This window comes from Petaurus breviceps, unplaced genomic scaffold (assembly GCF_028583685.1).
Source record: "Petaurus breviceps papuanus isolate PSGF00001 unplaced genomic scaffold, PetGlider_PUasm1.0 551, whole genome shotgun sequence".
Taxonomy (NCBI): Eukaryota; Metazoa; Chordata; class Mammalia; order Diprotodontia; family Petauridae; genus Petaurus; species Petaurus breviceps.
The window spans coordinates 3,216,173-3,230,024 of NW_027186372.1; the positions used below are offsets into that span (position 1 = coordinate 3,216,173).

General features: G+C 41.1%; 1 protein-coding gene across 2 annotated transcripts in view; it reads right to left on the reverse strand.

The window, feature by feature from the left end:
* JAKMIP2 (janus kinase and microtubule interacting protein 2) overlaps positions 1-13,852 on the reverse strand; it is a 235,880-nt gene that overhangs the window by 35,331 nt on the left and 186,697 nt on the right. For both annotated transcript variants that reach the window (XM_069102339.1, XM_069102338.1), the window contains exons 13-15: positions 5,019-5,117; positions 3,674-3,772; positions 1,128-1,181 (exon numbers count right to left, since the gene is read on the reverse strand). In XM_069102339.1, coding sequence (XP_068958440.1) covers positions 1,128-1,181; positions 3,674-3,772; positions 5,019-5,117 — 252 coding nt within the window. The remainder of the gene's footprint in view (positions 1-1,127; positions 1,182-3,673; positions 3,773-5,018; positions 5,118-13,852) is intronic.

Here is a 13,852-nt window from a genome sequence, read left to right on the forward strand (position 1 = left end):
TCTCTGTCTCTGTGTCTCTGTCTCTCTGTCTCTCTCTGTCTCTCTGTCTCTCTCTGTTTCTCTGTCTCTCTATATAATCATCTGTTTGGGGCTTAACATTCAGTAAATAATCTTCTGTTGAGGGCTTCCATTTTGTTTTTCTTATTTCCTCTCAAATTCTGGCTTGTATATTTTACCATTTCTACTCGTTAATGAAAGGTAAAATAAAATTCATAATGAAATGCATAAAATCTGAGCAATCGTGATGTCTGCTCACACTGAGCTCCAGAGCACTGCTGTTTGCGTGTAACCTGTTTATACAGCAGGCTCCAGCTTGTGCTGATCCTTAACAAAGACACAGCATAAAACATTTCCAAAGTGCCTTTAAAAATGATTATCTTTCTATCTCTGGGATCTTGCCTGGGCTAAATAATATTCCATAAACTGACTTTATTCATAGTCAAAATGGAATGTTATGGGAAAAAACAGAATATAAAGTGAAACAAAGAACAAACAGATTCTCTTGATAACAGACTGCTATCATTTTAATTGAATCTGCTTTCCCTTTTGACAATTTTTCAAGAAGAATTAATGTTGGTCCTTCAGTTCTGGGGACCAAAGGGCATTATTCATCAACAGACCATTCAGTTCCCCTAAAGACTCCCCCCACTGAGCTAATTCTTCCTGCCCCTGCCCCAGAGGGGGTTTTCAGGAATAAAAAAGGTTGGCAAACTACTGGCCCATGTTTTCCTCCTGGGGCTACCATCAACCCTACCACTTAGTGTCATTTGCTGGGAGTATGGCCAATTAATTTCACACAGGGTGCCCTAAAGCAACTGTCAGATGGTAATTACCTTTAATCACTGCAAATGTGGCCCCAATCAAACATGGAACCTGCAGACGGAGACCTCTTTATCCAAAGCTGTTGATGTCACCATCCCCTTGTCCCCTGAGTCCCTTCACCCCTCTCCCACTATTGGTTCTAGGGTTTGCTAAAGAGTAGTCTCTTCAGGGAGTCAAAGGTTGCTGTAGCCAAATACCCCTGAGCTGATATTCCTTTGTCCATACTCTCTTGGTAAGGATTTCTTGCCTATTAGTGTATAAATTAGATACTTAATGAATTTAAACAATGCATTGCTTGCACTTACCCCATTGTCACCCAGGATGTCAAGCTGTTTAATTAGGTCTGGGATGCTCACATCCTGCAACAACAAGACACAAAAACAACACAAATTGTGGTTTTAAAAAAGGAACATTTGGGGGCAGCTAATGGCACAGTGAATAGAGCACTGGCCCTGGAGTCAGGAGGACCTGAGTTCAAAGATGACTTCAGACACTTAACACGTACCAGCTGTGTGACCTTGGGCAAGTCACTTAACCTCAATCCCCCCTCCAAAAAGAAAACAACAACAACAAAAACAAACAAAGGAACATTTAAAGACCATATGTCTTGGATTCTTTTCTAAGTGTGTTTGTATCATTTACTTCCTTCAGATACTTTTAGGAGATGTGATTTCCTCACTGATATTGCTCTTTATGCAGAAGTAGATTGCAACCCCTCTGGCCTCAGAGGGTGAGCTCTGGGAGCAGCTGTGTCTAAAACACTTTCCACCTTGTAGTCAGTCTGGTGATGGGTCTCAGTATTTGTGGGTAAAAGAATTTGGTAGTTATTTTACCCAAATACCAACTGGACGGGACCGGCCGAAGCTTGCGCTTCACTGGGATAGCCTTGGAGAGCAGCAGAGCGCCTGCCCAATATAACGAGCCATTGGAGAAGGACTTGAGATGAGAGAGGAAGGTACCAGGGACAGAAGTGAAGAGGGCAGCCTCGGCAAAGGGAAGGGCCACCTCTCTGTCAGAGCTGAATAAAACATGAGAGGATGGACGACGGTCACAAGGTCATGGGTCGACTCTCATCATTACCCTCCTCATTGTTCACATTTACAAAAATGTGAAGAGACTCTTTGTTGTTGTTCAGTTACTTCAGTCATGTCTGACCCTTTGTGACCCCATTTGGGGTTTTCTTGGCAAAGATACTGGAGCGGTTTCCCCTTTCTTTCTTCAGTTCATTTTATAGATGAAGAAACTGAGGCAAATGGGGTTAAATGACTTGACCAGGGTCACACAGCTAATAAATATCTGAGGCCAGATTTATAATCTTTATGCACAATATTTATAACACATTAGAGATCATATGTACATATATATTTTGTATATATAACCATAGAGATTTTAGTCCAGTTCTCTCATTTTAAAGATGAAGAAACTCAGGCCCAGGGAAATGACTTGTCCAAGATCACATATAGAATAAGAAGGAAGAACCAGAATTTGAAGCCAGGTCTGCTGACTCTAAATCAATACATTGCACACAGTAAGCACTTAATATATTGTTTTTAATTTATTTATTACAAATCCAGCATTTCCTCCATAGCACTCACCATGTATCTGAGCCAGGATTTGAGCCCTGGTGGTCTTCTTAACTAAGGGTCTTATTCATTCTTTCACACTGCCATTTTATTTCTTTAGTCTTTTGGCATGGATGACAATCTGAGAGATTGTACTTTTTAATTTGGTGCTGGAATGCAGTTTCATCCTGATGTTTACATAGGACTGAGTTAATTTCCTGAAAATGCCTGCTATCTCAAATCGAAGAGCTCTTATTAGGTTAGTTTAAGAGCCACCTGGGTTCTTTGAATAAACATCTCTGGTAATTACTTCCAGTGGATTATGGATTTTGTGGTTTACCCAAGAAAAAATTGGAAAAGGAAAGAGCAGGCTGTTTTGACATTGAATTCAAAGCTAACTTGGCCATCTCTCCTTGGGTTACCTGCCCCATCTATAGCGGCCATAATGACAACAATAATCGACATTTATATGGTGCTTTAAGCACTACACAAGCACGCGGCATATACAGTTTCAAAGCATCTTGTATCTGATGCTCATGATGATCCTATAAGGTATGGTTGTGTCCTCATTTTGCAGAAGAGGAAACTGAGACTCAGAGAGGTCACGTGACTTGCCCATAGGTAAACAACCTGTGAGTGCCAGAGGTGAGTTTTAAATCCTTTCTGGATATTTTGTGTACCTGTCTTACCTGTGTATATGTTGTTCCCATGAGATTACATTTTAATTGGTGTCTTTGTACTTCCAGAACTTCTCTAAGACTATAAATTACAAAATGTCAATAAAAGGCGTTTTCTTCTATCATGAATGAAATCACAGATTTGATCCAGAAAAAAAAGAAAAGTTCTCAGCACCTAGAACAATGCCTGGCACACAGTGGGTATTTATGGACTTGTTAAATTGAATCAAATCCACTAATTCATCCATTGGCCCCTAGATGGAGCCATTTTCATCTATTTGTATAGCCAAGGCTCCTGTATCGGGCAGCAATTTAAAGGCAGCAAAACCCCCATGAACATGGAGCTGGAACAGACCTTGGAGGTTTTCTAGTTCAACCTCCCCCCACCCCCATTTTACAGATGAAGAATCTGAGGCCTGAAGATGTGATTTGTTCAAGATTACATTGAGCATGAGTGGCAGAGTCAGGATTTTAACCCAGGTCTCCTGACTCCAAAGCCAACACTTTCCACAGTACCTTGCTTCCCATCCTCATCATTTCCCCGAATTCCAATTCCCTGCTCGAGCCCCTCATTCAATTTTGGGACAAGCAGAAAGGTCTTCAGTGGCATACCTTGACACCTTCTTTCATGCAGTATATTTGTAGAGCGCTTACACCATCGGAGAATGGATGGATTTGTAGATTAAATGGAGGCGATCTTCTTTCTCTTTCCTTGACACACATGGGGAGAGGGGGAGGAGGAAGAGAATGAGGAGGGGAGGAGGAGGAACATTGGGATTAATCCAGTGGCAAGCATCAACTGATTGAATACTTAATCTGTGTAGTGTCTACAAGCATCTAGTAATTTATGAGAAAGTCTAATGAAAAGTGACTAAGATTTAATTTCATTAGAAGGGAAATGGCCAACCTACTCAGTGAGAGATTGAGTGTGCGAGCATATTTATCAAAGGTGATGTTCATTCCTACAAGGTTTTTCAACCTTGGAAATTCAAGGAGCAGAGTGACATGAGGGCTCCAATTTAACTTGTATAAATATTTGGGGCCTTCCAACCTCCCAGGCAGTGAGCAGTTGTCCCTGGAAGTAGAACATTATAGCAAGGGGAATTCAGCTGATGGATCTACTCTAGCGTATTAAATTGGTCTGACTTTCTGTGTCAGCCATGTGGGCTATATACAGGAAAGAGCCTACCACTTAGAGTTTTTTTAGTGGAAGATAATCAAGCATTAACAGAGATCCCGAGGCTACCAGAAAATGACCTTAGTGAGTTATTGCTGGCCCATCACCAACAAGTAGAGACTGGGGGTGGGGAAGGGTGTTTCTTAACCTTCACATGCTGGGATATGTCTGTCAAAGCCTAAGGCAGACACCCCATGAAGACGTCCAAATCAGATTTGTTCTTTTTACTATAGACTATGGAACTTTGGTCAGGCTAATCAATGTACTTCTGGATACATGATAATATGAGAAAATGCTTCCCAGCATTCCCTTCCATAAATATGATTAGGACCAAATGGTTTTGGGGTTCCCTTTCTCCTATTATTTCTATGACCTTTTGATCACAGAGAACATTCCTAGACAGAACTTTGGGGGATCTTTGGATTCTCTGTGTCTAATAATGTTCCGTCCCTCACTTCCCCCCGTAGCTAGATGACAGATGTAGAGTTGGAAGGGAAGTTGGAGGCCATGAGGTAGAACCACCTCATTTTACATATGGGGAAACTGAGGCTGAGAGAAGTTCAAAGATTTTTCCAGGGTCACACAGCTAATAAGGATCTGGAACCGGGTTTGAGCCCCTGTCTCCCTGACTCCAAATCAATGCTGCATCCCCTACATCAAGCTGCCCATGTCTAAAGTTTATCTGAAAGACGTGGAATGGATGGAATCGAAGTTCAGGTCAAGTGCTTCAGTTAGGCTCAATGGTGCCTTCACCCTGGGGTGGCTATGGCCCATGCTTACTTCCAGCTCTAGGTTTCGGAACTCCAGCAGCTCATTCTGGTCCCTGGCATCCTGAAGTTCCTGTTGCAATCGGTTGTTTTCTGTCTCCTGTTTTTCTATCTAATGGAGTAAAGGGTGAGTTAGAGGACCATTTAAAGAGCATTGTAACAGCAAGTACCCGCTTTATTGTGCCTTCTGGTTCATAAAGCAGTTAACTCCCAAGGCCTCTGTAAGGTGGGAAGTAAAAGGAGAATCATTTCTGTTTTCACATACGGAGACAGAGGCACAGAAAGGATGGGTGATATGTCTCTAGCCACAAAAAGGGAGAGTCAGGATTTGAACTCAGGTCTCTTGATTCGAAAAATATGCCATAGCCTCTATTTTTTGCAAAGTTAGTATTTTCATAGGAAGCACTCCCCTCCCTTTCAAAAAAAACCCCCCAAACCCCAAACCAAAAACAACAGGTAGCTAGGAAGAAAATCTCCCAAATGAAAGTAACCTCTGAGTGCACGTATAGGTTTAGTTTTTGTTTTGGTGTGTGTCCTCAGTACCTAGACCAGTACCTTATTCATTTGGGGGGGGAGGGAGTCCAGATTGTGGTATCATTGCTGGGGGGAACTCCTGCTATGAAGAATCCACATACACTGTTTTAACTCTTCTGTAACTTTCAATTTGGAAAGACTTGGCCAGGGCACCAGCAGATGAAGTGACTTGCTATTGGTTACATAATCAGGAAGTCGAAGAGACAGAAAGTGAATCCAGATCTAACTCACTCCAAAGACCGACCTTTTATCTACTATGCTAGCAGTTCTCAAACTTTTCGATCTCAGGAACCTTTGACTCTCTTAAAATGATTGCTGACCCCTCCTAAGAACTTTGTATATATGGTTATATCATATATATGTATATAGTTTACTATGATAGACATGAAAACATCTTAATATTATTATGAAATAGTTTTGACCTTGATCACCCCCCTGAAAGAGTCCTAGGGTCCCCCAGAGGTCCCTGGACCAAGCTTTGAGAACTTAATAGACTGGATTGGATGGTAGCTATGAACACAAAACATTTAACTGACTTTACATTTAGAAGTTATTATTTTTGTGCTATCTATTGGTACCATAGATTATTATAGAAGAACCAAGAATAAATCAATCAACAAGCACATATCATTTATTATGTTGTTGGCACTGTGCTAGGCTCTGAGAATACAAATATGAAAAGGAGAAGGACTCTGCCCTCAAGGAGCTGATATTTTTTGGGAGGGCAATTGGTGTTAAGTGACTTTCCCAAGGTCACACAGCTAGTAAGTGTGTCAAGGGTCTAAGGACAGACTTGAACTCAGGTCCTCCTGACTCCAAGGCTGGTGCTCTATACGCTGTGCCAACTAGCCGCCTCAAGGAGCTGATATTTACCTAGGGAGACAACATGCACATATATGAATATATCCAAGAGATGTACAAACTAACAATCCAGAATTCCAATGGACCAGAGGTGAAGCATCATAAACACCTTCTGATAGAGAGGTGAAGGCCTTGAGATGCAGAAATGAGGCATGTTTTTTGGACACAGTCAATAATGAAATTTGCTTCATTTGACTGTGTATATTTGTTTTTTTCCCCCAATGATGTAGGAGAGACAAAAGATAGTTTCTGTTCATTGATATATATATGTATATATATATTTACACACGCATACATATATAGATACATACACAGAAAAGACATACAAATCATTTGTGAGGGGATGATACTGGGGGGCTCAGTCAAGGCCTCATGGAGTAGGTGGCAGTTGAACTGAGTTTTGAAAGAAGCTAGGGATTCTAAGAAGTGCAGATGAGGAAGGACAGCATTGTAGGCATGGGGCACAGCCACTGCTAAGGCACAGAGATGGGGGATGGAATTCTGAATGTGAGCAGCAGCAAGAAGGCCCATTCGGGCTTTTTTATTTGTTTTTGAAACACAGACCACCTTCTCCATTCATTGAGATGAACTCCAGAGGCACAGGTACAGGAGGTGCATGCCAGACATGGGGAGAGCAGGCACAAAGGCAAAGGCAAACCTGGAAACACTGTGCTGAACTTTGTTAGGTAAAACACCGCAATAACAATCTGACTCTAAGTTGTTTGTGAAAGATTTGTATCTACTCTATGTAATACACATCTCTTACTTGGGGTAACAAGGTATTAAGGACAATATATCTGCAGAAACTAAACATCTTTGAGAGAGAAAGAGAGAGAGAGAGAGAGAGAGAGAGAGAGAGAGAGAGAGAGAGAGAGACTGAGGCAGAGACAGAAAGACAGAGACATAATAGAGGAAAGATATAACAAAGAGAAAAGAGAAGAGAGGGAGGGAAGAAGAGAAACAGACAGACATAGATATATCTATATTCTAATAATGGTGATTACTATCCTGGCTTCCTGCGTCATCGGATATGTTGGGTGGCCCTGTATAGATCATATTTCAAAAATTAAAAAAAGAAAGAAATTTCCTCTAAAATAAATCTCATCCCTACAGTTCCCTGGTGATCTCTCTGTCATGACGTAAAGGGCTGTCCTTTTTACTAGGTTTCTGCTGGGAGACCTAAGTGAAAATTTCTGCCTCACAAAAAATGAAGCCCAAGGGAAAGCTGTTACCCTTTTAGGAAGCCCACTGACAAGCTAGAACACATCCAGAGGAAGACTCTAAGGGAATGAAAAAATCACATCACATGAAGATGAGCTAAAAGAATACAAATAGTTATCCTGGAGATGAGAATACTGAAGGAGGTCATGATCACTGTCTTGAAATATTTGAAGGGCTGCCCTGTGGAAGAGGTATTATCTCTTATTCAGCTTGGGCCTAGAGGGAAGAAGTAGGAACAGAGGGAGAAATCACATATAGGCAGATTTCAGCTTCATGTAAGGCAGCCGTTAGACAGCTGCAAATTGGAATGCTTTGCTTTGAAAGAGAGTTCCCTGGTACTGGAGGTTCTGAGATAGAGCTGGACAGCTCCTTGTTAGAGACATGGAAGAGGGCGCCGGCTACCCAGATAATAACTTGGTCTTTTAGGTTCTATGATTCTGTGAAGGTAGCAGGTCCAAGCCCAGGCCTTGAATATGAGATGGAGAAATGCATCTCCCTTTCTTCTTTACAGAGGTGGGGGCTATGGATACGGAGGCCTGCATATCCAGTTTGTCTCAATTGATGTGTTGCTTAGTTTTGCTGAGCTGATTAAATATTTTCTTTCTTTATCATAAGGGATGGTTCATTGCTTAGAGGAGAGGGAAGCAGTATGTCCAGAAATGAAGGTGATATAAAAACAAAAGATATCAATATTTTCTTTTTAAAAGGGAGGTCTAATGGAAATCGACTATTGGGCCTTAACATAATTAGACATACTCTGTCTCTCTTTTATTCCCCAGGGGGATCTTTATGTGGAGAACATCAGTGAGAAATAAGTGGCTGATGTTTTTCTGGACAAAAGAAACATTCCAGAATGTGGATAGCCAGGGTGGGCAGAGGCGTGCGTGGGAAGGGAGATGACATGGGCGAATGTTGACAGCTGCATTTGAAGACATCACAGGTTTTCTATGACCTTCAAGACTGTGCCTGGACCAAGACCAAGACCAGAACCACAGCATCTCCTCTACCTCTGTTACTACTGAGCTAGAGCCACAGGGAAAGCTGTTATTCCTTTCTGGGAAGGGTAAGAAAATGAGCTGTTCTATGGCTAACAAATTCCCTTCTCCCCTTCCATCCACAGTCCTGATGATTTAGCATTGCAGGCTACACAGACAAAAATTCTCTTCATTTTCCATCTTCCTCTAACTCCCTCATTCTCATCCCTCTCAGTCCTATTCCCCCAAAGACCCTATCCTTCCTAAGGCCTTCCCTTCCATTGTGCCCCCTGAAATCTGATTTATTGTTAAAAAATTGTCCCTTATATTGAACCACTTTGTCTCAATCTCCTTCCATTTATTTGCAATCACAGAAACTTGGCTCCCTCTAGAAGACATTGTAGACCCATCCACTCTCTTCAATATTGAATGTGACTCCCTCCCCTCCCTCACTCTTTAGGTGGAAAAGAAGTCTTGCTTCTTTTTTCTCTCTGTCACTTCTAGTGGCTTCTTCTGCCACCAGCAAGCATCTGTTGTCTATTCTCTATTGAACCTCACTCTATCATTCCATTCAGATCTATGGTACTGTTTTCTACCAATCAACCAATCAATCAACAAATATTTATTAAGCACCTACTATGTTCCAGGAACTGTGTGTGAGACTGGAGACACAGGTACAAAGAATGGGAAAAATCCTTATTCACAATACATTTTAATGGGGGAGATATGTAACTATATGCAGAAAAGAAAATGAAGCGAAGCAATACAGATACACACAAAATAGTCCAAGGTAGTTGGGAAAATAGGGCATAGTGGTGGTGGGGGTGAGTGAGAAAAGACCTCATGCAGGAAATGGAGCTAGAGGTAAACCAGAAAGGCAACCTCTCTGCCCTCCACTACCACCAAGACAGTCACAAATAGAGCTCCCATTGCTTACTGGAAAGGGGGATAATTCATCAGTTCTATAGCTAGTCCATCCTATGGCCAGGCCATTCTGTCTTCCAGTCTCAAGGAGTCAATACCTACATCACACTCTATTCTCTCCACCCCACTCCCTGAACTAATGAACTAATATGGGTACTTTAATATACACGTTGATGTCCCCTTGAACTCCTTGGCCTCAAAAGCCATCACCTTTTTCAAATCCCATCATTTACCTTTAATCCGTTTCAGTTACACACAGGGATGTCTCATTAACACCCACAAGTGAGCATACTCTACAATCCAGAACTCTCATCTTCCTCTCTCAGATCATCATCTTCTGTTTTTCCATTTCTTCCTGTCCTTCTCTTCTCCTAAACTTGTTCTTAATATTTATCATGATCTCCATTCACACCACCTCCTCCTTGTTCTTGTAATCCATCACTCCAGCTCTGTCTCATTTTCCTCTCTTCAGAAGTTTGACCCTAGGGTTAGCCAATTAAAATTTACACTCCCCCCCCCGTCCTGAAATCCCTTCTGTTCGTATCCTATTAGAATTCATCACTTCTCCCAGCCCAGCCATAGGCTTTCCCTAACATCCCCCCTCTTTTCTTTTACTCACTTGCTGCTAAACACCACTGGAGACAGTCATGCAGCTAAATGGATCTGCTACAGTTTACAGGGTTTTTATCTTTCCTTTATTGATTTTTCATTCATATCCCCACACTGGTTGCTCTGAACCTCTCTTTTTTTCAGACCCCCCATACTTCTCCTCTCCCCTTCAGGAGAGGACTTCACCTCATACTTCTTTAAAAGCAAAGCCACCCACCATGAGCTCTTTCTCCCAAATTCAATACCTCGAAACCTCTCAATACCACCCTCCACTTTCTCTTCCTATTTTCCTCTTACAAAGAAGTGGCCCCTTTCTTTGCCACATCTGACCCTTCTATTTGTGCCAATGATACCATTCTCTCCTATTTCCTCAAGCAATTTACCATACTGGCCCTTTCCCCTATCTTTAGTCTGTCATTATCTACTGGATCCATCTCTGCTGTTCATCATTTCAGCTGTGCCCAACTCTTCCTGACCCCACTGGAGCTTCCTTAGCAAAGACAACATAGTGGTTTGCCATTTCCTTCTCCAGCACATTTTACAGATGAAGAAACTGAGGCCAACAGAGTTCAGTGACTTGCCCAGGGTCACACAGGCAGTAAATCCTTGAGACCAGATTTGAATTCATGAAGAGAAGTCTTCCTGATATGGAGGAAACCTAAGTGACATTAATATATATATATACATACATATATATATACATATACATATACATATATTTAAAAGAAGTTGCAGTGGGGAGGCTAGGTGGCACAGTGAGCAGAGCACCGGCCCTGGAGTCAGGAGGACTTGAATTCAAATCTGGCTTCAGACACTTAACACAAAAAAACTAACCTTGTGACCTTGGGTGAGTCACTTAACCCCAATTGCCCCTCCAAAAAGCAAAAAAAAAAAAAGGAAGTTGCAATGGTTTCCTATTACTTCTTGGATAAAATAGGATAATAAGCAAAGGGGGCACTAACAAATCTAATGCAATAGGCAAATATGACTTGGTAGGTCCAACCCTGAGACTTGGATAGGTTCTGTGACTGAAATATTATCCTGGAAAAGTATACTTTATTCAGAGGAGGAGAGTAAATAAAGGAGGAGTAAGGGAATGGAATAGCATTGTGTAATAAGAAAATAAAATCATATGATGGAATCCAGGAACCAGAAGGGTGGAAATATGATGGAGACAATTTCATGAAGATCAATGGAGGAAGAAATGGAAGTTATATAGTCATGGGTATATTACAGATCATCTAGACAGAAAGAAGAAGAAATAAATGAAGAATTCAGGCAATATCCCAAGACTTTTAAGATAAATAGTATGGTGCTGATAGAGGATACCAATTATCTAGGTATCTGCTGGAACTCTCTCTGTCTCTGTCTCTCTCTGTCTGTCTCTGTCTCTCTCTCTGTGTGTCTCTGTCTCTCTGTCCCTGTCTCTGTCTCTGTCTCTCTGTCTCTCTCTGTCTTCCAAGAGCAGTCAATAATTACTATTAAAATGGACAGCCCATATATTCCACTGGTATCCTAATAATGTCAAGAGAAAGCAAGATAGGCCCCCAATATGTTGGGTAGATTATCTCCATGGAAAATTTATGGGAGGACATAGACAAGAGGAACACAGGATGGGCAGGCACGGATGGGTTCTAACCTGCATTGTTGGACAGAATATCCATATTTATATGAGACAAAATAACTAATGGAGTACTAGAGTGTTAGAATTAATTTATAGTTACAAAGTATAACTGCTTGTTGTTGAAAATAAATGGCTTAGGGAAGCCAATCTCGGATTAAAAATCTGCTCTAGCAAATATGCCCCCAATAGATCATCTACATGCTGATAATTGAAAGTTGGCTCTAATTATTTTCTGGCCTTAGGGCCAGCTTTTTTATTGGCCTGATTTGATTTCCTGAGCATGCTAGGTTGATAATATTTTCGATGAGGCATTTATCAATTCTACTTCTGCAATATCTCTCTACGTTTGTCCCTCTAATTTTCCACGGTGATAGCTCTAGTGCAGATGCCATTGTCGAGTTCTTGGGATGATTGCAGTAGTCTCCTACCATAGCAGATCCTCCTGCCTCCCTCTTTTCTGCACCTCCTCAATCATCCTTTCATGATTATGCTATTGTCAGATTGATCTTCCACATGCATTAGTCTGATCATGTCACCCTCTTTGTAATCTTCTTTGGCTCCCTACTACCTATTAAGTAAACTTCAAACTCCTTTGTCTGTCATTTAAGACCCCCTAAAATCTGGAACCTTCCTCACTTTCCTACCTATACTTGATGGTCTGATTAAATTTTACTTACTCTCTGTCCTATGAACACACTCTGTAATTTTCAGTGAGGTTTTTGTTTGTTATTTCCTGTGCCTGGAATACCCCAAATCCTCCTCTTCAGTAACTGAAGTTTTAAACATTCTCAACTTAAATGTTACCACCTTCATGGTGCCTTCCCTAGTACTGCTTAGTAAGCACACTTCTCCTGGGACCTCACAAGGCTTTTTGTTTTGTACTTGCTATGTTTTATTTTATGTCAGAGTTAAGTGTGTACACGTTGTTAAACCCAAATAGGGCTGGCGTTTTATCACCAAGTACGGTGTTCTTCAGTCAGTAAATAGTTGAAAAACTTTTATTGAATTGGATCAATCCTCTCTTTGAAAGAGGATTTTTCCCTCTCAGATGGCATGTAATTTGTTTGTACCTATATAATGTCCTTATCATGTTAAGAGGGTGAAAAGATCATGAGTTCATAGGGTCACAGGAATCACAGATGTTTTATTTCATATTATATAGAAGTGTGCCATAGTAGGTAAAAAGCCGGCCTTCGGAGTCAGTAAGACCTGGAGTTATTAAGGAGGGTCTCTGACATAGGTGGGCTGTGTTACCCTGGGTAAGTCACTTAACCTCTTACTGCTTGAGGCACTTTTCCAAGATTATAAATCACAAAGTCAGCACAGGTCCACATTGATAGGAACTTCTTCAGCAGGAGCTCCTTTATATTGATGAAATCACGGGTCCATTAAAAAGATGGATATTTCTTTTGTCCATTATTAGAGTCTATTAGACTCTAAACTCCAAGAGGGCAGGAACTATGGCCTATCTTTACTTCATCAAGCTACTAGAATAACATCTGATGGCTTTGGAAAATAAATTTATTGAATTGAAAGGAAACTTCATAGGATCATAAAATCTTAGAGATGGAGGAGACCTTAGTGATGGATTAATCAAGGCCACCCCATTGCACTGATAAGGCATCTGGGAATCAGAGTGGTACAGCAATTTGTTAATAAGTATCAGAGCCTAGCCTGATGACTCTACATTCTTTCCACTCCCCCATACTGGTCCCTAGCACAATGTCCCCTATTTGTGATTATAAACAGAGTCAGACTTGGCCAGTTCTGGCTGACAATCAGAATCCAGTTCTCCTTTTGCCATGGGTATTGGTCTTGCAGTCAGTTATCTTTTTTTGCACAAACTCAAACTCAAAATGGTCATTAGTATTTGCAGAATTACCTCTGAATACGAACAGCTGAATAATAACCAGACTTGCATTTATAGGACACTACAAAGTTTGCAGAGAATTCTTTTTTTCTCTCTCTATTTCTTTTTCTTTCCTTTCCTTTCCTTTCCTTTCCTTTCCTTTCCTTTCCTTTCCTTTCCTTTCCTTTCCTTTCCTTTCCTTTCCTTTCCTTTCCTTTCCTTTCCTTTCCTTTCCTTCCTTCCTTCCTTCC